This window comes from Haliotis rufescens, unplaced genomic scaffold, assembly GCF_023055435.1.
Source record: "Haliotis rufescens isolate VD_foot unplaced genomic scaffold, xgHalRufe1.0.p SCAF_4, whole genome shotgun sequence".
Classification (NCBI taxonomy): Eukaryota; Metazoa; Mollusca; class Gastropoda; order Lepetellida; family Haliotidae; genus Haliotis; species Haliotis rufescens.
In genome coordinates, this window is record NW_025964112.1 from 39,165,387 (window position 1) to 39,188,327 (window position 22,941).

Sequence of the window (22,941 nt, forward strand, 5' to 3'; positions counted from 1 at the left end):
GGCACATTTGAATATATTTCTTCTGTACTGAATAAAAAATGTTGATAATTACTTTTCGTTGACAACAATTTATATGACACACCATAACAATTTCATGATGTGAAAGAAATCAGCTAATACCGAATATAAAATCTCGGTGATAACAGTCAATGACACAAAATATTAATGATCGACACCAAATCACATTGAAGTCCAGTGCCAATGGTACTGGCAACGTAACTATATAAAATCAACGCCAAAGAATAACCCGTCTCAATTATACAATGGGCGGTCGGGTAGCCTTGTGGTTAAAGCGTTCGCTCGTCACGCCGAAGACCCGGGTTCGGGAAGTGGGGTTGGGGGTTGGGGTTGGGGTTGGGGTTAAAGCGTTCGCTCGTCACGCCGAAGACCCGGGTTCGGGAAGTGGGGTTGGGGGTTGGGGTTGGGGTTGGGGAGAGAGATAGTTTTAATGTCTCAGTCCAAACATTTTCATGCCCTCGAACATGTTAATCAATGATCCAGCCAAACCGTGTTGTAACTAGACGTATCTCTCGTTAGGAGGTTGGATAACTGTAACATATTTTAAACATTGACATCGTTATTTGTAATGAAGTTAACAAATAGAAGTGGTTGGTCAAAGCAAATTTTATTTGCCGTTAAAAAATGGATTCTTTTGCAAACAAATGGTCGGTCCCTAATCTTAATTCGACCTCATGCAAACGGGTCAGACACCTGCTGCGTTGTTTTTACCTCGTCGTGTTATCCATATTTGTGTGCTATAAGCATATAGAATTGTTCTTCCATGCCTGATAACAGTGTAAATTATGGTATGGTAACAATTGAATCTTTTAGTGAAAATAACTTCTGTTTAATTCTAAACACTTTTCTGTGTCGTCTAACATGCTGGGCCTATGGACGTTTCTGAAATGTTAAAGATATTTGATATGGTCGACTGCAAAAGTTGTCAGTGATAAATTGTCCCAGAATATTTGACCTTGATCAAATCTTTGTTCGGTTTTACTGTGGGTCTTGTTCGGACTATTAGTGTTCCACCATTGGGAACATAATCGGCACCATTGTCAACAGTTTCGACTTGATTCATTATCAAGGCAGTAGACGGTTTTGGTCTCACGTCACGAGAGTGTTTGAAATAACTGTTGTGATACGAGGTCTCGCTGGTAGTTTTCTACAGAAGAACTCACAGACCAATGCTTTGGTGTCCTCTTCGTCAGTTTTATTGCTCTTACTGTTCAGCTGATAATCCTGAAGGAAAGTCTAAAAAGGTCAGCTCTTCTATCGATGGGTGTCTCCATGGTGAACCAGGTGGCTATTGGTATTGTGTGGGTTGCAGTGGTCATTTGCTTCGTGCTTCTTGTCTTTGGTGGGTAAATTATACCTCACAACCTCTGTTCACTCACTATATAATATTGACTGTTTGATGGCAGGGATGGCACAGTCGTCTACGGCGCCGTATTTCGCTGTGCAGAATAGCCTCCCTTGGGTGTGCCAGGAACCTGTGATCGTGGGTTGGAATCCCAGATTCACCTGCATTAAGTTTCTAGGTTCGTTAGCACCATGCGGTGCTTGTGGGTTTCATCAAACATCAAACAATTTCACGGATTCGGGCTTTCCCCTCACATCAAACCGACACACCCAAACTGAAATACTGTTCAAAATGGCGTTAAACCCAACTCGCTCAATCACTCTTTTAGATTTGTCAGCACTATACCCTTGCTCGCGGGTTTCACCAAATTGATGAACGTCTGAGACCTGCAGCACTTTGAGCTTTCTTTCCACACAAGCTGATACATATAACTGTTCAAAACGATGTAAGCCCTACCTCACCACTCACACTTTAGTTCTATTTTTAGACACCACATTTATGGGAATACAGTGCAACCACAGTGATGGGGGTAACTGAAGACTTACAGATTTGTATTCAACTTCCAGTTTTCTCTAAAGTAATGATGAAGCCACTAGCGTTGGTTCAACGTTACGGCAGAAGAAGCTTGAAAAGAAGAGTCAATCTGAAAATATGTGTAACACTGAATAAATCATTAATATTATATTCAACATCTGTGGCGAACAAATGCTAATTGGAAATTTGCTAACGGATCGGATATTTTAACGCTTCAAGAGTTGTCAAAAAGTAATTAAATGACTGCCTTTTATGACATAATTCCGCTGATTGAATCACTTGGTTCCACTTAGAAAAGGATATCTACATTGTCATTGCTTGATTTTGATAGTGTTGTATTTCCTTATGTAATCTATCTTGAATATCATGGATCCCCATGCCATTGACAAAGAAGGGGTGTTAGACCAAAGTGACTCTCTCGTCGACTACAATATTAAAATATAGCAACTGTTACAGTGTTACTATCCCAACATGTTTAACATATGCCCCCCTGTCGACCTTTCACACAGTATAGGTGAAGTATTAGCACGTACTGGTTTGTGTGATTTCAGACTTATTTAGATCAGACTTATTTGGAGATGTGACACAACATTCATGTTAATATTCTAGGATGCACATATGAACATCCAAAGCACTTGTGGAAATATCATCTTTTTCGACATGTTGCAGGTGAGCTTCTGTACATGTGGTCCATTATAATATTACTGTAACATATATATCACAGTGTAATTTCATTTTTCATGGATGTTTAATCTTGATTTGTGATCTTAATTGTTCTGGGTGACGTGTAACCCCTGTCTTCTCGAGTCATGCACGTGCATCCATTATGGAGCCTTTTGTGGCAGGCTAATGTCTCTGAAATATAGGACATCACTACGGCTCAATATTTTTTTCCGATGTACCAATTTCTTTGACCTTTTAAAACTGTATCTAGCTTGGATTACTAATTAACAGGATGTTATATTGTCATGTTTAACTGGTAGTATCTTAATGTTCCAATATTTACAGGAACAGAGGATCTTTCCATTTAATGATAATAATAATAATAATAATAATAATAATAATGTTATATTGCAGTGAAATGTATTACTAAACAATCTAATGTAAGCAGTGGTGTGGAAGTTAGTGTAATTTTGGAATCAAGTGTAATCTGGAATCTATTAGAACAGCTACACTAATCCAGAACCTTCTAGAAGGTGTATAGACTATATAAGGAGGCAAGAGTGTGTTTCTCTCATCTCATATTACATCAAGACCAGCGGATGTGTGAAGATCATTGTTTTCATCCTTGATATGCACCCAAGGCCTATTTTGGAAGCTTAACCAATGTTGCTCCTAGGGAATATTATTAGCACTGGCATTTTTGTTATTAACACTGTCATAGTTTATACTGCAACTGTAACTGTACTGCCACTCTTTTGTGTAATTTGTATTAATTTGTAAATATAGTTAACTTAATAACACAGTTGTTGATTTATACCATTTCATTGTTGTGTGTTAGTTCACATTGAGTTCCTTTACAGAAAGATCTCTGGGCTAACTTATTATTTCAATTTAGAAGTCGACAGTAACAATATTTTTATACGAATATCACACATTCATTTCACCACAACACACAAATATGCATGTACATACCATTCCATGTATGTTGTTTAACTCAGTTTAACTCTGCGGTATTCCACCTAGATGACGACGGTCTGTAAATCGAATCGAATCAAGACGAGACAACCCAGTGATTGATATCATGAGCATTGATCCACGCATCGTAGATCATTATCTCAATATTTACAACTGTAAATACCTATCTATGATTTCAGTAGATATAAATTGAACAGAGCACAGAGAACATTACCAGGTAATTAACACCATGAAACATGTCAGTTAAGCTCTGTTTGTGTTTGCCAGTTCAGCAAACATCGTGAAAGAAACATCCCCAGAACATAGAGATTTGGATTTTGCTTGAGCGTCCCTTCATTGCATGAGTGTTGATAATGCACTGGCCCCCTCTCAGTGATGAGGCTGGCTCCCAGGCATCGAGAACACCCGCAATAAGGACGCAGATGACCCTCGCCATAGGATTTTCGTTTTCGTTGTGTATGGATGGCATGTCGCTCTGGTGCGATTTTTAAAAATAAAAGAAATGGCGATCCCCACAAGTAGGCAAGAAATGACACTTTCGTCATTTTGCTTTTTTTGGGAGAGTTGAAAATGTGAGAAGATAATATGAAATATGTGAAACCTGAGAGCAACATAAATTGAAGACTGGGTCGCTTTAAACAGGATAGTTTGTAGCCAATAGGTCATGTATGCCGAGGAGTGAGGCATTTTCAATTATGATTATGCAAAGCGAAGCGTGACGTCCTTTAGCTTTATCTGCCACAACCAACTCGTCATTGGTTCGAAGAGCAGAATCCTCCCACATAAAGTAGTCATAGTTGAAACCTTGAATAAATGTCTGATCTTGACATTGACCTTGGTATTTGTAATGAATTTGACAAAAAACAGGGGTTGATAAAATCAAATATAATATTTGTCATTCTGAATAAAAAAAACCTGTTCATATTCCTTTAAAAACATTTCATAGAAAATTATCGGCCCCTAATCTTTAGAAGATTTTACAGAAACGGGTCTAGCACATTTAGTTACTGCGTAATATTGTCCTAGTCATGTAATTCAATGTTGGAAGCATTATAGGAATGTTGTTCGGTGCAGGATGAAACCCTGATGCATCTGTATCTGTCTTACAGGGTTGTCATTCGCTCAACCACCATTCATAATCATGAACTATGCAAGAGTTTACCTGCGGCTCTTCACCTTCTTCAGTCAGTTTATCGTGCTGATTGTTCTGCTGATCATCCGAAATTTCAGGAAGGAAAATCTGAGAATGTCAGGTCTTGTATCGATGGGAGTATCGGTTTTTGCTGCGGCCTTTGTCACTGTGGTCCACCAGTGGCTATCTGTAGTTTGTGGGATGAAGGGATCTTTTCCGTCATGACTGGAGCTGCCAATGTTGGGTTAACCAGTCAGTGTACTCTATGCACGCACTAAATATTCATTCGTTTTAGGGGGCAGGAGTTGCTCGGTTGTGTAAGACACCGTATTATGCCATGAGGAATAGCGTCCAGAAAACTGTGATCATAGGTTCGAATTCTAGATTCGCCTTCATTGTGTGTCCAGGTTTGTTAGCACCATCCAAGCTTATGGGTTTCACCAAAGAGGTAAACATCAAATACCTGCATCACTTCGAGCTTTCCTACCACAAGAAACTGATATTACTGAAAAACTGATGGAAGCAGCATTAAACCCATCCCGCTCACACACTCGTTCTAGGTTTGTCAGCACTATACCCTAATTTGTGGCTTTCGCCAAACTTATAAAAATCTTAGCCCGAAATAACTTGGTTTTCCCCAACATCAAGCAGACACGCTGTGATACGAACAACTGTAAACGTAAACCTTTACTCACTCACTCACACACACTAGTTCTGCTTTGTGACGTCACGTTTATGGTGCCATGTGTTTTGTCTGAGAACAATCACTGTGATAGAGGTAAATGAAGTCTTGTAAATTTGAGACTTATATTCATATTCCAGTGCTCTCTGGAGTAATTATACAACTTATGTTGGTGAACACTACGGGTAGAAGCAATTTGAAACTGGCGCTACGCAGTACTGCAAATCCGCATTCAATAAAGCCAAACGTAACTTCAAACCCCTAAAAATAGCACACGAATTAAATCACAAAGTACAAAGCTTAGTTAAAACAGCTAAAACTGGAGACTGGAAAAATTTTGGCGAAGAAATTAACCATCATACATACGCCAGAACAGTTTGACGCAAAATCCACGCCATTAGGGGAATTTAACGTCATAAAAAAACCCTCCCAACATAAATAATTCAACAAACCCCACCCAAAAAGCAAATAACCTAGCAAATCACTTCTCGGCCGTCAGTAGCAAAAGCAACTGAAATCAGAAACCAAATTTACCAAACCGCCAAAAGATAATAACCTAGAAATTAATCTCCATTTCACAATGGAAGAACTACTCCTACGTCCTACAAAATAGGAAAAAGGGCACAGCCCCAGGCTTAGACCTTACTTCATACCAGATAATTAAACAACTACCACCCAAACTACTCCAAACTCTTCTGAAACTCTATAACCTCATACATCTAAACGGACAGGTCCCATCACCTTGGAAACAAGCCCTGGTCATACCAATCCCAAAACCAATAAACCAGCTGACCAGGCTAATTCATACAGACCAATCTCCCTAACTTCTAACTTATGCAAAGTAATGGAATCAATGGCAAAAAACAGGCTACAACACTACAGTATGTGCTACAAAATGGCTGTCCGAAGAAAATCTCACTACCAATAACACCATATATACTTATATTGCTTTTTATACGTTTTTATGCAATTTGTTTTACTATGTATTATGTATGGTCTCTTATAACCCACATCGTGGGTGGCAGATATACTATATAGTGTACTTTTATAATAATGTATGTGCCTATGACCTGTATATCCGATGAGACAAAAATAAACAATTTGTCATTGTCATTGTCACACTACTTAGAACAAAACAACATAATAAATCCAGACCAAAGCGGTTTCACTCCTGGACGCTCAACCTTAGATAACCTCGACTGACCAGAGCAGGACATTAAAACAGGCCAACTTAACAAACAATATACTACAGGCATCTTTCTAGACTTCTCCAAAGCATTCGACATGGTTTGGCATAACGGGCTAATACAAAAACTACAAAAAATAGGTCTTAAAGGTCACATAATTAACTACATCCAAAGCTTCCTAGCAAACCACAAAATCACCGTGGGCATAGACCAAATGCTATCGGACCAATGTCCCATAGAAAGTGGCACTCCCCAGGGCAGCATCCTAAGCTCGACACTCTTCAATATTATGATTAACGATCTATTCGAGGGACTATCCCCCAAAGGAAACACATCAAAATTCGCGGATGATGGAGCCCTCTGGATCCGCACTAAAAGCATTAAAATGGACCAAGTCATTGCAAAACCCGATAAAAATGAATTACAGTTTTAAGTAAGGAAAAGTTGCCTACGTGCAAACATTTTTTAAATAAATGCGGCAAGAGGTTTTATATACATATTACAGTTCATTAAGAACACTGACTGGTCCACAGGAGAGAATGAAATAAATATGGGATCATACTTTATAATTCTCGACCATAAAGCATATCTTAAGTCAGAATAAAATGGACAGTTAATGAGAAAATGTATCTCATCTTCTACAGCTTTATTATTACATAATTTACAAATTCTATCCTGTAAAGGTGTGATAGGTTTAGCAAATCTACCAATTTCAACTTGTAAGGGTAATGTGCCGCAGCGTAACTTGCTAAGGATACTACAACGTGTTCATAATACATGTAACATAGGGTTCAGCAGACAACGAGTTTTTGAACAATCGATAAGTACGAAGCTTATTTCCATTTTGTAAACCTCTATCATTCCACAATTCTGAATACCAATTATGCTCATCTAACGTTAATAGCTCATATTTTGAAGGCTTTCCCTCATCTGGCCTACACCTTATATCGCCTACACCTCATCTGGCCTACACTAGATACAAATGGTTACTTCCACACCCCTGTTGTGTAGAATGGTACTGTCCATTAACCCATTAATGATTTCATTCATTAATATGTATTTATGACCTGAGTACATGGGCCTTTGAACTAATCCGATGTTTTCATAGTGGTATTTGATCCTTGAGTTTGTTTTGACTGTTTATACAGGATTACTGTTATAATCCACTTTTAAAAGGTCTACTCATCTCAAAAGTTTTGTAAGTGTGTATATATACCTTAGTAAGTACTATTGTTTCCCTTTACTTTGATCAACGAAATAGCTTTCACAATGTTAACAGGATCACCTCATCTCCAATTTAGGAATAGGTATATATGTTAGTTTTTAAGTTTGTGCATCAGTCTGAAAATGGCACATCTTCAAGGAGCTGAGTTCGTTACTTCACAGAGAGGCGGTCAGCAAGTGCCGGTACAGGCTGAATGTCAAGCGGCATCTTGCTGTTCACTGGAAGTGTATCACCATTGGCTGCAATGGCAGATGCAGCACCATTGGCGACCACATTACATCAACCAAGCCTCACAGTCATCCACCTACCAAGAATGTAGAACACATCCGCATCATCGCCAGAATGAAGGAGCAAGAGAAGACAGACATCATCCCTGTTTAGCAGATCTACAACGCCGAACTCGACCGAGCTGTCGAAGATGTTGCTGCCACGATGTCGTCCTTTGCCAGTGTCCAGCCTGCTCTCTACCGACACTGCTCCAAGTCCATCCCACCTCTCCCAGAATCCCAAGCCGCTGTCGACCTTCAAGAACCCTGAACTTCAATGCCACGTTCCCTCGAGCCCTGCGGAATCAACCATCTTGAAGGTTTCCACAACGACCTGAAGAAGAGAATGCCGAGAGCCCATCCCAACATCTTCCAGTTTGTCAAAGAACTCAAGAAGATCGAGACAGCAGATAGACGGTCAAGAAGGCAGATTGGACTGGGTGGTGCCATGAGACCTTGTGCTCGTGTTGATAGAGACCGAGATGCAAGGATCAAGAGACTGAAGCAGCAGCTTGCTAATGGCAGAAGATCAGTGATCCAGTTTCTGGATGCAGTTGGACATTTCATCAAATTACAGTAATTTAGCTAGTAATGATGTAGTGCTAATGTTATAAAACATGAAGATGATGGATATAAATGTACAGTGCTATGATAATACATGTGTATTTATGATATTTGATGTTGTGAAAACATTTGAGTTGTGAAGATGATCTCATGTACAAAATGTAATTACAGTATCAAAAGTCTTTACATTCTTTGTTATCTTGTTGGAAGAGTTCATTTTACTTAAGGGATAAGGGTACAAGTGTGATGTGCACTCATCCATAAATTTGTTTTGATAGTACTGTAGGCGATATGAGGTGTAGGCCAGATGAGGACAGGCCGTTTGCACAGCATGAAGAAATCTACCATTGACGCCAAGCCGACGAAGTTTATACCATAAACATGAACGATTCTCTTTGTCAAACGCCTTCATCGCGTCAATGAAACAAACATATGAGGATTGTCTAGACAACTTTCTATTATTGATAACGGAAAATAAACCAAACATATGCTCTTCACTGCTTCGCTTAGAACGAAAACCGTTTTGTTCATCAGCAAGAACGTTATTAGGCTCTAACCAGTGGCTTAAACGAGTGTTTAACACAACGGCGTATAACTTACATGGGACCGAAATTAAACTTAGAGATACCTCCATAACTCAACGGATCACGTGGATTGGTATCGGTTTTTTTAATTGGGTTAATAACACTAGCGCAACGTTTCTGGGCATGTATTGTTTTCGAAGCAAAAAGTAAAAAGCCTGAAAAGAATGTCGGTACATGTGCTGTTCTTAAGCGCCTCAACTGGGAGAAGGTCAAGGCTGACTGCCTTTCCACGTTTTGCACGTGCAATTGCTCGTTCGACTTACGCACGTGTAATTGGAAGATCCAGGTCAGTCCGGTCATTTGTAACCCAGTTGTTCGCAATCTCATTTTGAATCGAACTCAAATGATTATCATCAAAATTCGAGAAAGAGCTTTCCACAAATAACGACAAATAATCGCTTTGCCATTTATTCAAAACCGTGGTTTTAAAAAAATAAAATACATTACCGTCGGATTCAACCTCCCAGGGAACAAAATTACTTCTGTCTTTCGCAATACCAATCCTAACTATAGTCTTCCACAAACTGCGCGTGTCGACTTGATTATAATTGTCTAGTAAACGCTGCTGTTCAGCTAGTTGATGCGAACGTTTATGTCTACGTTTATGTCAAAATATTTACATTCCTGAACAAAATGGAACTTCAAAACTTTCTTTCGGACAGGAGATTTACATTTAAGATACCATTTTTCAGCTTCGCACGCTTTGTCCCATTGCTGTTGGAGCTCTAAACACCAGTAAGGCTTACGGACAGATTTAGATTTGTAATTAGAAAAATTATTTTCAGTAGGTAAAACAACCCTGTCTAATTCTGAATACATGAATGAGACAAAATCTTCATAAACATTATTAATATCGCCTTGAACAGACAATTCAGATTCAATTTTAGTAACTGTAGCATTAACCCTATCTAAACACATACGGTCATTCAAAAACGTGAGTGGTATTTTGCCTTTAACATAGAATTTGGATTTTTCTTGTGTATGTTCTTCCTGAATACCCTGACAACAAGGAAGGGAAATATCGCACGTTAACATCGAGTGGTCAGGGATACTATCGGGGACATTGCAGCCATTGACTAGTGATGACATAGTCAGAACATCAAACGTTTTAAAGTGACACAAATGCTCATGGGCTGTAATAATGTAATCTACTACTGATGACCCATTGTGTTCCAAGCCGACCATTTAGCATACACAAATTGGCTTGGGTCAAAAAATCAATTAACAGACTACCATATGAATTGTCCCTTCTGTCAATAACTTTCCTATCTGGGATACCATCAACCCCCTCAATAAAATCCCCCTCACAACCAACACGTGCATTAAAATCCCCACATATGCAAACAATTCCTTCATTCTGATATTCATACAGATTATCTAACAACAACTGAAAAAAACAATTCACCATCATTCACATGTGACGAAGATACAGAGGGTAAATAACAAACACTCTTCTAAAATCGGGTACGACCTTTGAAGTTAATCTATATCAAATAATGTCATTTGTACATTTATCTAAAAGTTCCACACTAAAAGACTGTAATATAAAGTTCTTGATGAAGGCACCGACGCCTCCAGAGCCCCTTTTGGCACGTTTGTGTTGATCTCGGCGATTATTGCCGATCCATGTGTAACCGTCTACAGACAAATTATTATTACCTTTTAGAAATGTTTCGCAAACACCAAACACGTCATACTCCAAATTGTGAACAACACTTTCACGGAATGATTTATTGTTGAGGTCTCTCTGTGCCCAGCCACCAGTGTTCCAAACACCTATCCGCAATATGTCCTATTCCTCAGCTGTCACTAGGCGTTTCCCATGGAATCTGAAGATACTGGACTTGCCGAATTCTTTGATTATTGTCTGAATGTTCGATCTATTAATCAACTCTTCTTGAGTGAGGGCTGAATCAATGTAGACACGGGAAAAGTCTTTACTTTTTACACTGCAAAAGTTTTTTCTTCTGGGCTGTTGTCTCCAAACTGAAAATGACAACACCCGACTTATCATCCGAGCGCTTTTTCCTAACTGCATGTACTGCACGGACGTCGGCGAGGTTCAAACCATCACGGATCACTCTGTTTACAATATTACATATGACATTATTGTCTTTGGTCTCACGCGCATCAAATGGTATGTTCCGCATTACACATTCGATATTACGACTCTGATCCCCATTGTTAGCAGCATCTGCAAACTTTACTTCTAAACATCCGACCTTTTCGGCAAGTTTTACACAGTTTTGGCCCACATTTTCCGATTTTCTGTGTACACGTACTCTCAACCGCTCTCAGTTTACTTGACAAATCTGATATTTAAGCGTCGAAATCTTGTCGCAACTTCAAAGTCTCAGCTCGTAGGACTTCAGTGAGTTTTTGAGTCACTCTAACTTCAAAGGCAACAACCAGTCTCGGGGAATTGCTTGAGATCAGTGCCCCTTTAACCGTACACATTGTACAGCGATCGGAGTTCGCTGGGCTGGCACTTCACCAGCGTATGTTCCACCATACAGTAGAGACCTTCAGATCTCCCCCTGACATACGCTGAAACACGCCCTACGCCACTAAACGTCAACACCAGAACGTCACATGACATCAGCACATGCTGGTCCAGGATAACCTGCTTCCAACCAGTGCACCGAGATTTCACATCAGGTTCCCGATCAATATGATACACCTTCCCTCCAATGTCCATAATTTGGCTTGGAAATAATTTCCGGGCTTGCTGCGTGACGTTTTCGGAGTCGGAAGTGACAAATATTTTGTATGTTGTTAGATCACTAAAATTTCGAAAAAAATTCCAAATCTTTTGAACATCTGGCATCGTAGCTCCCCTTTCAATGCTTACGTCATTTTGGTTTGAAGGATTTTTAAACAATCGAATCTGTGCACAAACGAGTTTCGATGATTCGTTTGGTTTAGCTCTTGAGAGGAATTGGGATAACTCCGCTTTCATTGATGCTGATAAAGAAAAGAGCGTCTTGTATGCTGTGGCAAAAACCTGGTCCCTTGTTTTATTTTCCATCCATGAGAATTCTTTCCGATGAGCTTTATTAGCCTTGAGGGCATCAACGTAGTCCAAATTCGCAACAAAATAAGCAACGTCATGTTTCAACCAGGTGGTAAAGTTCAACGATTTCACGCTGCTTATGAAGCCGACATTGTTCAGCTCATCATACACACCTACTGGTCTATCATCTCGCGCGACTTCAAACCGCGCGTCATCCCACTGGACAGAATTCGGTGTGAGGAATGACGTCAGGTTACATAGTGTCGATGTAATATCGATACCAAACTTTCTTCGCGTTGCCATAGAGATGTAGTATGCCATCACAATGCCCTTAAGTCTGTCGGACCATCCGCCACAGTGACCAAAACTAGCACACCTGTAGATGACATACTTAGTGTTTAACACATGGTGAGTGTTGGATTGTCCTCCATCAAACATTGTTATCAAGTTTGAGTTGGGGACCATTCCAGAAGATAGCCGCGGATATGTTTCACTGGGCTGGTGGACGGTCAGAAGCCAAATGATGACAAAAACTGCGACCAGGATACTTACGAGAAGTACTGATGACTTCGCTTTCTGAAAACATAAATATCGTAAAATATATCTTTATGCATTGACAGTGTGATGTATGTCATACGTTTGCATGACTTAGACTCTATTATGTACAGACCGCCCTGATGTAGCTGGGATATTGCTGAGTGCGGCGATAACAAAGAAATAAAGTGCGTTCACCTGAACGCTACGATCGCTTTGTTGAACGGGACGCTGGGCCTCTTCAAGCTTTACTTTACATAAGGTTGACTCCCCCTGCTGACTATGGCGTTAATTAACATTCCAATAAATCAAACCCATATTTCTTTGACATAGTTCAAAAACGCTGTTAACAGTATTTCATTTATATCAAGGCAAGTCAGTTTCATTGTGGTGGAAAACCCAACTGATTTATGCGCATCATTTTTCATAGTTTGTTTCTTAACGCCGCACTCAGCAATATTCCAGCTATATGACGGAGGTCTGGACCAGACAATCCAGTGATGGAAATCATGAGCATCGATCTACGCAACTGGGATACGATGACATGCATCAACCTAGTCAGGGAGCCTGACCACCCGATCCCGTCAGTAGCCTCTTACGATTAGCATGGGTGGCAGAAACTCAATTCGGATCTTCACGGGTGCAATATTTCATAGGGGCGGGAGGGTAGGCTTGCAGTTAAAGCATTCGCTCGTCACGTCGAAAGCACATGTTCGATTCCCAACATTGGTGCTATGTGTGAAGCCCATGTCTGGTGTCCCCCGTCGTGATATTGCTGGAATATTGCTAAATGCGGTGTAAAACCATACTGACGCACTCATTATTTCACGTACATAGAATACAGTTAGGTGAGTCAATGTGTCGGGTAATATGGCAAAATTCAAATTTTCAGCTGGGTGTACCAAACATGGGGAATCGAGCACGGGTCTCCGAAGTGAAAACATTTTAACCGTTAGATACAACGCCGTGATGTGACTGATAGAGTTTAAAGCGTCGTAAAATCAAACACACCACATGGAAAGCATACAGTTGTCCTATTGATGTACTTCAGGTGCAAAACGTATAATGTAACGCTTATTTGTGTTGGCTTGCGTCGGGTACTTGAATTAACCTATTGCTTGGCCAAAAAGTTCCATTATAACAGGGCCGCCTCAGTGATCTAGTGGATATAGCTTCAGCCCAGAGAGCGGAAGGTCGGTGGTTCGATCCCCGGTAGCGTCATACCAAAAGACCTTAAAATGTGGTACTTGTTGCCCTGCCCTGTCGGAATTAAGGTGATTAAACAAGGACAGGATGCCGTTGCACAAAGCGATCTTAGCGCTTAATTGATCTAACTCCCATACCTGTAAGGGGCACTGATCTAAAGCAATTCCCCGTGACTGGTTGTTGCCTTTGTTGTTGTTTTTTTCCCCGTGAGTACCCGGATGATACGTAACGCAACTGAGCTTGACAAGAGACTGGGCTACCGTCTGCAAGGACAGCAAAATAAACTTGGAGGCAATATGTGTTTTACTCATTTTTGAACACTGATTGGTTAACCGTGATCTATAAAGATTTCGACAAAGGGCGCATGATAATTAATTTCTTCAGCCTACACAAACAGACAAAACGAACGGCGGAGCTCATCGGATGTCGTCATTTAGAAATACCCCTGATTGTTATAGTTTAATAATAAAAAAAAGTATCCATGCAGTGAAAGCATTTTCGGATTTCGGATTGCGTCGATAATACGATTACTACTCCCTTGTTGTCATCCACGTTTTCTGGTATAACCCTACACTTGTGTATTTGTCGTCATTCACTTGATGCTCAGTTAATGAATTTATTACATGTATAATTAGTGGTAGCACTACTCAGAATACCTGACAAAGGTTCCCATTTGGCAATTATTGTGTTTGGGGTAATTATTCAATCTAAATCCATGTTTGAAGTGAGGTGAAATGTGTGTTATGTAATATGCACGTGGCAGTCCAGCAAGAGATGAATGATCAGTTGATTTACTTTTTTGTAAATCAACAGATCGTTCCTAGTCATCAAAGGATTAACAGAAAATTCATTGATTGATTAATCACTGTTATCTTGCACAGTGGATATGTCAAAAGTGAGTGTTTACCTTTCTAGGTTTACTAAAACAAAGGGAACACACTCATATCATGGCGTGAAGTGCCGATGTAAAAACAGCATACTTTGTTTAAAGGGTTAACCGATAATACGTTGATTGATTGCTCATTGTTATCTAACTCAATGGATTTTTTTAGGAACCGTGGACATTATGAAAATAGTTGTCACATGGGCTTTATCAGCCGACCTTTGAGACTTGACACCTATGTGAAACACCTGAAACAATCTAAAAGATCAGTTGAGAAACGAACACCGGTTATAATATCCCGAAACGATATATATATTTTAAAATATTTGATTGTTACAGAGACACGTGACATCGAATAAGTTTCTTTGTACGGCTGCAGACGTGTGGGATATTGTTCCTTTGTGTGGATATTCACGGATACATTCCTCGAAAAAAGGAAGCTGCCTAAAATTATACACATAAATTTGGTAGGTTGTAATTATGATATTTGCATTTTGTTTTCCTTCATTTGCTGTAGCATTGAACAGATTCATTCTTGTTCCTCTAGGTCTTTGTTAGGAAATTCTTCGAAGCGCGATAGTCTTTTTTTGTAAGCGTGTAATATATTACAGTCAATTTGTAAAATGTGATTCAATCAGACAATTAATAAAATGTGTAAAAATTTCAGTAATTTTGACTGAAAAATATGTCACAGTCCATTTAACAGATTGACTAAAATTGATTAAGACGATCAAAAGGGCATAAAAACATCACAATAGATTATTATGATATTAAGTCCTACGTAGGAGATAGTAAGTCCTACGTAGGAGATAATAAGTCCTACGTAGGAGATATTAAGTCCTACGTAGGAGATATTAAGTCCTACGTAGGAGATAGTGATTCTAGGCCATACTAAGTCCTCCGCAGGAGATAGTAAGTCCTACGTAGGAGATACTTAGACAAAAAACATTTTCACCGTGGCCCTACTACGCTTCCGTATACAACAGATCAGGGCGATTGTAACCTACTTTACCATGGCTCAACATTTAGAGTTGAGAGACGGACTGTAAATCGTTTTCTGACTGTTTCATACGCTAAGGTTTGATATACATGTATATCATCAGAAGTTTCAAATATGTGTATCTCATGCAAATGAAATAACTATATGCGTGTTTATCAGTGTTAGCAATTATATTTATATATGGCCCCCATGTTATCAATTGTTCAAACACGAATGCCCCGTAAGAGGATGTCACAACGACCTTCACACACAATTGGTTTTCACATTACCAGTGTGTTTGTATGGAAGCGTATATATGACATATTCTAAAATAATCATCTACTAGAATTTCTTTCATCAACGTAGATGAAACTAACATTTACGTGGAAGATATTGTATACTCGTAAATAACTATCATCGTACGTATCGTTACTCAGATAGTGATATTGTCTTGTGAAGTTGATGAGTGAGTGAGTGAGTTGGGTTTAACGCCGCTTTTAACAGTGTTCCAGTTATATCGCGGCATATCAGCTTAATGTGGGAGGAAAGCCCGAAATGATGCAGGTCTCAGACGTTTACTACTTCGGTGAAACCCACGAGCCCCGGTATGGTGCTGACAAACCTAGAAAAATAATCGGGGCGAACCGGCATCCAAACCCACAGTCATGGGTTTCTGGCGTGCCCAAGGGACGCAACTCTGCACAGCGAATCGCGGCGCCTAAGACGACTTTAAGAGACATTTCAAGGTTGAAATCAAACATACCGTCGGCGATTATTTATTAGGCCAGAGGTTATATAAAACTGACCCAAGTCGATATTTACGTTGATTATAATATCGTATACGTAGATAGAGGTTATCACGCGAGTGTGTTTGGGGATGGTAAATATCTTGCATTAGGAATAAACATTGTATTTAGCGAGCCTTACGTAAGCAATGTGAATTACTGTTCAAAACGGAATAAACCAACTTACTTATTATTCGCTCATTATTTTTTCTTCATATGGCTGCATATAACTGTGATCCATATACAGCTGTTGTATGTAACACGCGTGTCAGAATCGTTATCGTCGATCAAGATCTAAAAATATGGGCGTCAGCTCAATCGGTGAACAGCTTGTTAACGACGAACCTTCAGAGCATTGAGCAAGATTCATATTGTTAACAGAAAGTCAGTCGAACCGAGATACGGTGGCCAATAACGGACATGGAGTCTGTTTTTCAATATTTTGATATTTCACTTACTGTTATCGTAATCTTTGGCAAATTAACACGATTTGTCATACAAATATGTGATAAATCATGTATGAAGAAGATATTGAATCGCTCAAAAGTGAAGCGAAAATGTCAAAAACTAAAATGAAAATGTCAAAAACGAAAAGGTCAAAAACTAAAATGAAAATGTCAAACCGATAACGCATATCGGACAGGACCAGCATCTCTCATTGTGCGGATCAGATAGAGTTAGGCAAATGTAAGGTGTTAGATCTTTATGTGTATCTACATCTATCTTTATCTATCATTCACCGTCCAAATCGCATGGACCACGTATACATTCGTGGCATACTAGCAACTGGTAAGCTATTTTTCTTACAAAAACTCACTAATGACCACCTTTATCATCAATGCCTCGGTCAAACTAAATTATATATAATTCGGCCTAGATGGCGCCAGTAAAGTTCACAGTAACAACCTTATCGTCAGTAAATGAGCTTTACTGTGGTAGATAGAATATGTAACCTTACGGACGACAGACAGTCACAAATCATTCTGTGGCTGTCAAATAAACTGACTGTTTATGCACTCAGGAAAGAAACCTTACTATCTTGTACTATGTTAAATCTTAACGATATGCTATTATCCTGCTATTAAGTCTGTGTGGTAACTGAACATGTCACACTTGTGTGTATATCTTTGATATTCCCAATGTACTACCTCTGTGTACAGATTATGCCAATTTTGTTAACTTATTTACGTTGTTTACCTTTTGGAATATGTATTGTGGCTGAACTGAATGTATCTAGTGTGAATGCCCACTCGGGTAATGTATTATTTATAGTGTGTCGGATATACCAGGTTCAATCAAATGTAAATGGTGTATTACGTTGTATACCTTGGAATATGTATCGTAACTTATGTGGTATGTATCTTGTATAATGATTCAATATCATGTTCATCACATGTTCGGGGCGGTCGGGTAGCCTAGAGGTTAAAGCGTTCGCTCGCCACGCCGAAGATCCGGGTTCGATTCCCGACATGGGTACAATGTGTAAAGCCCATTTCTGGTGTCCCCCGCCGTGATATTGCTGAAATATTACTAAACGCTTCGTAAAACCATACTCACTCAATCACTTATCATATGTTCGTCACATATATGCTCTAATAAATATATAAAATAGCATAATATTCGTTTGTTTGTATATTTGTTGTTTAACGACGCACTAAGCAATATTCCAGCTATGTGACTGTGATTTGTAAATAATTGAGCCTGGACCAGACAATCAAGTGATTGAAATCATGAGCATCGCCCCACGCAATTGGGATATGGTGACATGCATCAACCATGTCAGCGAGCCTGATGACCCGATCCCGTTAGTCGCCTCTTGCAACAAGCTCAACTCAACTCAATTGTTTCTCACACCTATGGTAGTGCAAGAGAAAAGTTACTATAGTGTACAGTCTGGAAGTTAATTTAAGGTACCGACGTTTACTACAATATCTGAAAAACTATTGGACCTACTCCAGTCAAAGTTGGTATGAGATTATTGAACAGTCATACATAACTCGATATTACATTTAAAGACAATTGGTGCATGAATAAAAAATCTGTCTATTTAGCTATCACTATATTTCATCAACAACCAGACCTGTTCGTCACGGGTGGAACGAGCATTCATTGTAACAGCCATCTGCATAATGCTACCCCTGCGATACAGATGACACAGTTTCTCTCTCACGAATCCCACGAACTACAAGAATGTTTTGGAATCAAATAAGATATATTTAAGATTCTTAAGAAATGATCAAGAATATGTACGAATATGTAAAAATTCATATCCGTGGTAATTCGGGCTATTACATGTCGTAGTGAAACAGGGGTATATGTATTGCACTATTCTTGGTCCCACGAAATGTCCTCGTCGTCAGATTCGGAGTCTGTGCTGTCACCTAAATGAACAACAACAGACTGGACAGTATCTGGTCGGATACAGTCTTGTTTCCAATACTCTTCCTCAACTTTGATAACATGTTGGCCACAGTTTGCCCAACGTACATTTGTAATTTCTCCCATCACTTTCAAGACAATCTGCTTGACGTCGGCAAGCTTGAAGGTCTTATTTTGCCGTGCGACCATATTTTTCAAATCACCCCAGATTAGTTCATCTCGGTATGGTAGTCTCTTCCATCTGTAGATCTGGATCTGAACACTAGATCACACCCAGGGAGGAAACCTCTTTGGGAGCCTGCATGGAGGACAGTCAGGCGCCCCCCTTTATCAGGGGGGATCTTGCGCTGTGGCTCTCTGGTATCTGGGTGAGACCATTGGTAAGCCGCTGTGTGGCAGGCGTTAACCCAGGTTTCGTCCAAATAGACAGGCTCATAGCCTTCTTCTTGTTTCTTTCTAATAGTGAGCAAATAATTGATACGCAAACGAATGCTATCTGGTCGTTCACACATTGCTAGTTTCGACCCTTTCGTCTTTTTGTACTAATATCCAAATATGGAAAGGAGTTTACAAATGGTCCATTTGGAAATATCTAAGTCATGCTCTGTAAGGAGAATTAGTTTTAGTTTTCGTGTTGAAATAAATTCATTTTCTCGTGTTAACCGCCAAATCACGTCCCTGACAACTTTCCGCCCGGAGAGCGGAAGTTTCGGGGCTCGCTACCCGACCGCGTCATACCAAAAGACTTTAAAAGATGGTACTTGTTGTTACCCTGTCTGGCGCTCGGCATTAAGGGGCTAAAACAAGGAGTGAGTATACTGTGTCTGAGTGGGGTATTTATGTTAAACTGCGGCATGGTATCTCAGTGAGCTAGCACTATAAATCGGCATCAGTCCGGACTAGTACAAGCAGACACACACACACACACACACACACACACACACACACACACACACACACACACACGTGCATGCACGTCGCTATATAAGTGCAGTAATCTTGGACGCGACGTTAAACCCCATTTCACCTCACCTCTTATCAAAGGAATCTAACTTTAATTTCCTATCCTGTTTTGAGATGCAGTGGAGCGTGTGTTTTTATGAGTGTTCAAAATCTTAACTACGGTTTGTTTGGGAAGCTGTAACGCATGAATTGTTCTTTTTATGTACTTTGAAATGTCAAAGAAGGGCGAACGTCTTTCACTTTCAGCCTTAAAGTATTCAAATATTTTAACAACGAAACCTTTCGCATCTGCGGAAAGATGCTTGCGCTGAGACATCATGAAATCTCATGCTAACACCGTGTTCGTGCGTGCGTGCGTGATTCCCGTGCACACTTTCGAGTTGAGGTGATTGGTTCAACTGTGTCATATGGCCCTGTGACGCATGGGGAGCATTATGCAGATGGCTGTTACAATGAATGCTCGTTCCACCCGTGACGAACAGGTCTGGTTGTTGATGAAATATAGTGATAGCTAAATAGACAGATTTTTTATTCATGCACCGATTGTCTTTAAATGTAATATCCAGGTATGTATGACTGTTCAATAATCTCATACTAACTTTGACTGGAGTAGGTCCAATAGTTTTTCAGATATTTTAGTAAACGTCGGTACCTTAAATTAACTTCCAGACTATTTTTTAATACATGGGAATACACCATTTCGTATACTATAAAGGTATGCATGGGTATAAATAAATAACTTATTTGTTTCATATGTTTGTCAATAATTGAAAGGAATTTTGTGAGCTTCTTAAGATCTGTGACTCTTTTGGAAGAAAGGAGGGTTTTTTGAATTTAGTGATGTGGGAATAATGTGTGTATTTATGGGCTATGAGTGAGGTTCTATAACCATTAAATGTTTCACATCTAAATAGGTAACGAAATTCATCAGCTATAGATGGCGATTTGCAGAGTTTACATGTTCGTAGCTGTCTGTCTATGCCAAGCCAGCGGCCAACTTCTGTAGGTAAATGGTGGTTACATGTTCTGAATTTTATGAGAGTGTTGCAAATATGTTTAGGTAGTAGGAGGAATTTTTAGTAGGAGGTATATCTATTAGGTATTTATAGTAATTTCCAGCCAATGAAAACATAATTGGGCAGTGAATATCTGAGAACAGGTTAGAAAATTCAGAAATATTAAATTCATGAAAGCATGGGAGGCACTTGCTTGAAGATAAAACATAGTCAACTACACATGAGTCTTTACACGTCGGACTACCCACTCCATTGACTTTATCTGGTCTCCCATTGCAGATAAACAAGTTTGTATTTTTACAGAGTTCTAAGAGCTTAAACCCTTAGCCATGTATTTTTCCTACATCTTGTAAGTGGAAGAGACAACGATTCAAGAACATTTTCAGGTTCATATATATCCTTCATTTTCTCAATATCTATATCCAGTTCCTCAATTATATGTTTCTCAACAGTACAGAAATCTCTAAGTGTTTGGTTCTTGCATTGAAATATCCCATTAATAAAATGTAATCACTCTTAGCTTGCATGTGTCAAATAGACTGCTCAACCAAGAAGCATATGTCATCCTTCTGGGAGTAGATATATAACAGCAAAGTTTAAATCTTGATCAAAGTTGAAAAAATGTTTTTGACATAAGGAACCGCATTGCATACTCACATTTATAATCAACAGGTGGGATGTAATCATTGCATTTTTTTCTTACTGCTAAGCCACACCACCAGATTGTATTTGGAATCCAGTTCTATGTTATAAGTATAACTCACAACTATCAATATCAAGTTCATCAAGTTGATCAGTTTTGGGTTTTTTTTCTGGAGTCAAATCATATCAGAATTGTCAATGATGCTAATAAATTGTGGGTATTCTAGTCTTCTTCTTAGTCCACAGACATTTAGACTTGTAAAATGTATACAGAATTAAAGAGAAGCGTGCCTTCGTGGGAAATATTCCCAACATCACTTAATTCATCCACTGTGTTATTCAATGACTGAATCAGGGGGTAATGCATTTTGACTGGAGAAATATAAATGATGACGAACACAGGTGTCCAGGCAATTGTTATCATTTGACAAGTCATGCAGAATACAACTTGTTGTGGTGGTTGCGAGTACATATCGTCCACGGACTGCCTTAATATGTTGCCAGTGCTTCTCTCGGTGGTCATTTACGGCAAGCATGGGTTGCTGAAGACCTGTTCTACCCCCGGATCTTCACGGGTCACAAACTGATGTCTACATGTGGACATATGAATGGACATGGTCAAACAACGAACCACATGCAGTGTATTATTTGCTACAATAAATAAAGCCTAGCCTCTTGTAACAAAACGTGCTATTTTATGTGTAGTATTACTACATTAATTAATCCGTACATGTGTTTCGGACATGAAGAACAACATCCATTTATGTTGTAAATTGGACATTTTGTATTTCGTACTCACTCTGATAAGAGCCATTGTCAGTCAAGTGTTTCAGCCTTCATATACACGTTTATCACCGGGTCGTCTAGTAGCAATCGACTAGCTCCTCGGCCCAGGCTGTTTGCGTGTGGAGTACTGAAAGTATGGTGATCTGTTGGGGAAATATACACCAGGTGTTATATTGTGTTATCAGTATTGTAGCGATCTCTTCAAATAGCAATGCATCCTGGAACGAAGATACTTCACGCAAAGGGGTATTGCATTTTGCTCAGTCTCATTGAACATCCAGACAACAATACAGGTAATTCCCGGGCGTTGGTAATTAAATGAAACAGGAGTTTAGTAGTTGTTGTTGTTTAACGCTGCACTCAGCAATATTCCAGCTATGTGAATGCGGTCTGTACATAGTCGAGTCTGGACCAGACAATCCAGTGATGGAACATTAGCATCGATTTGCGCAGTTGGGAAACGATCAACCAAGTCAGCGAGCCTGACCACCCGATCCTGTTAGTCGCCTCTGCCGATAAGCATTGTCGCCAATCACTTCAAGCATGGGTTGCTTAAGACCTATTCTACCCCGGATCTTGA

At 39.5% G+C, this 22,941-nt stretch overlaps 1 protein-coding gene across 1 annotated transcript; it reads right to left on the reverse strand.

The window, feature by feature from the left end:
* Nucleotides 1-7,167: 7,167 nt before the first annotated feature.
* Nucleotides 7,168-22,478, reverse strand: LOC124134663. The gene is made up of 2 exons (XM_046499605.2): nucleotides 22,375-22,478; nucleotides 7,168-12,764 (listed from the first exon to the last, which is right to left on the reverse strand). The coding sequence occupies exons 1-2, from the start codon at nucleotides 22,387-22,389 to the stop codon at nucleotides 11,619-11,621; spliced, it is 1,161 nt and encodes a 386-aa protein (XP_046355561.2). The 5' UTR covers nucleotides 22,390-22,478; the 3' UTR covers nucleotides 7,168-11,618.
* Between the last annotated feature and the right edge of the window lie 463 nt (nucleotides 22,479-22,941).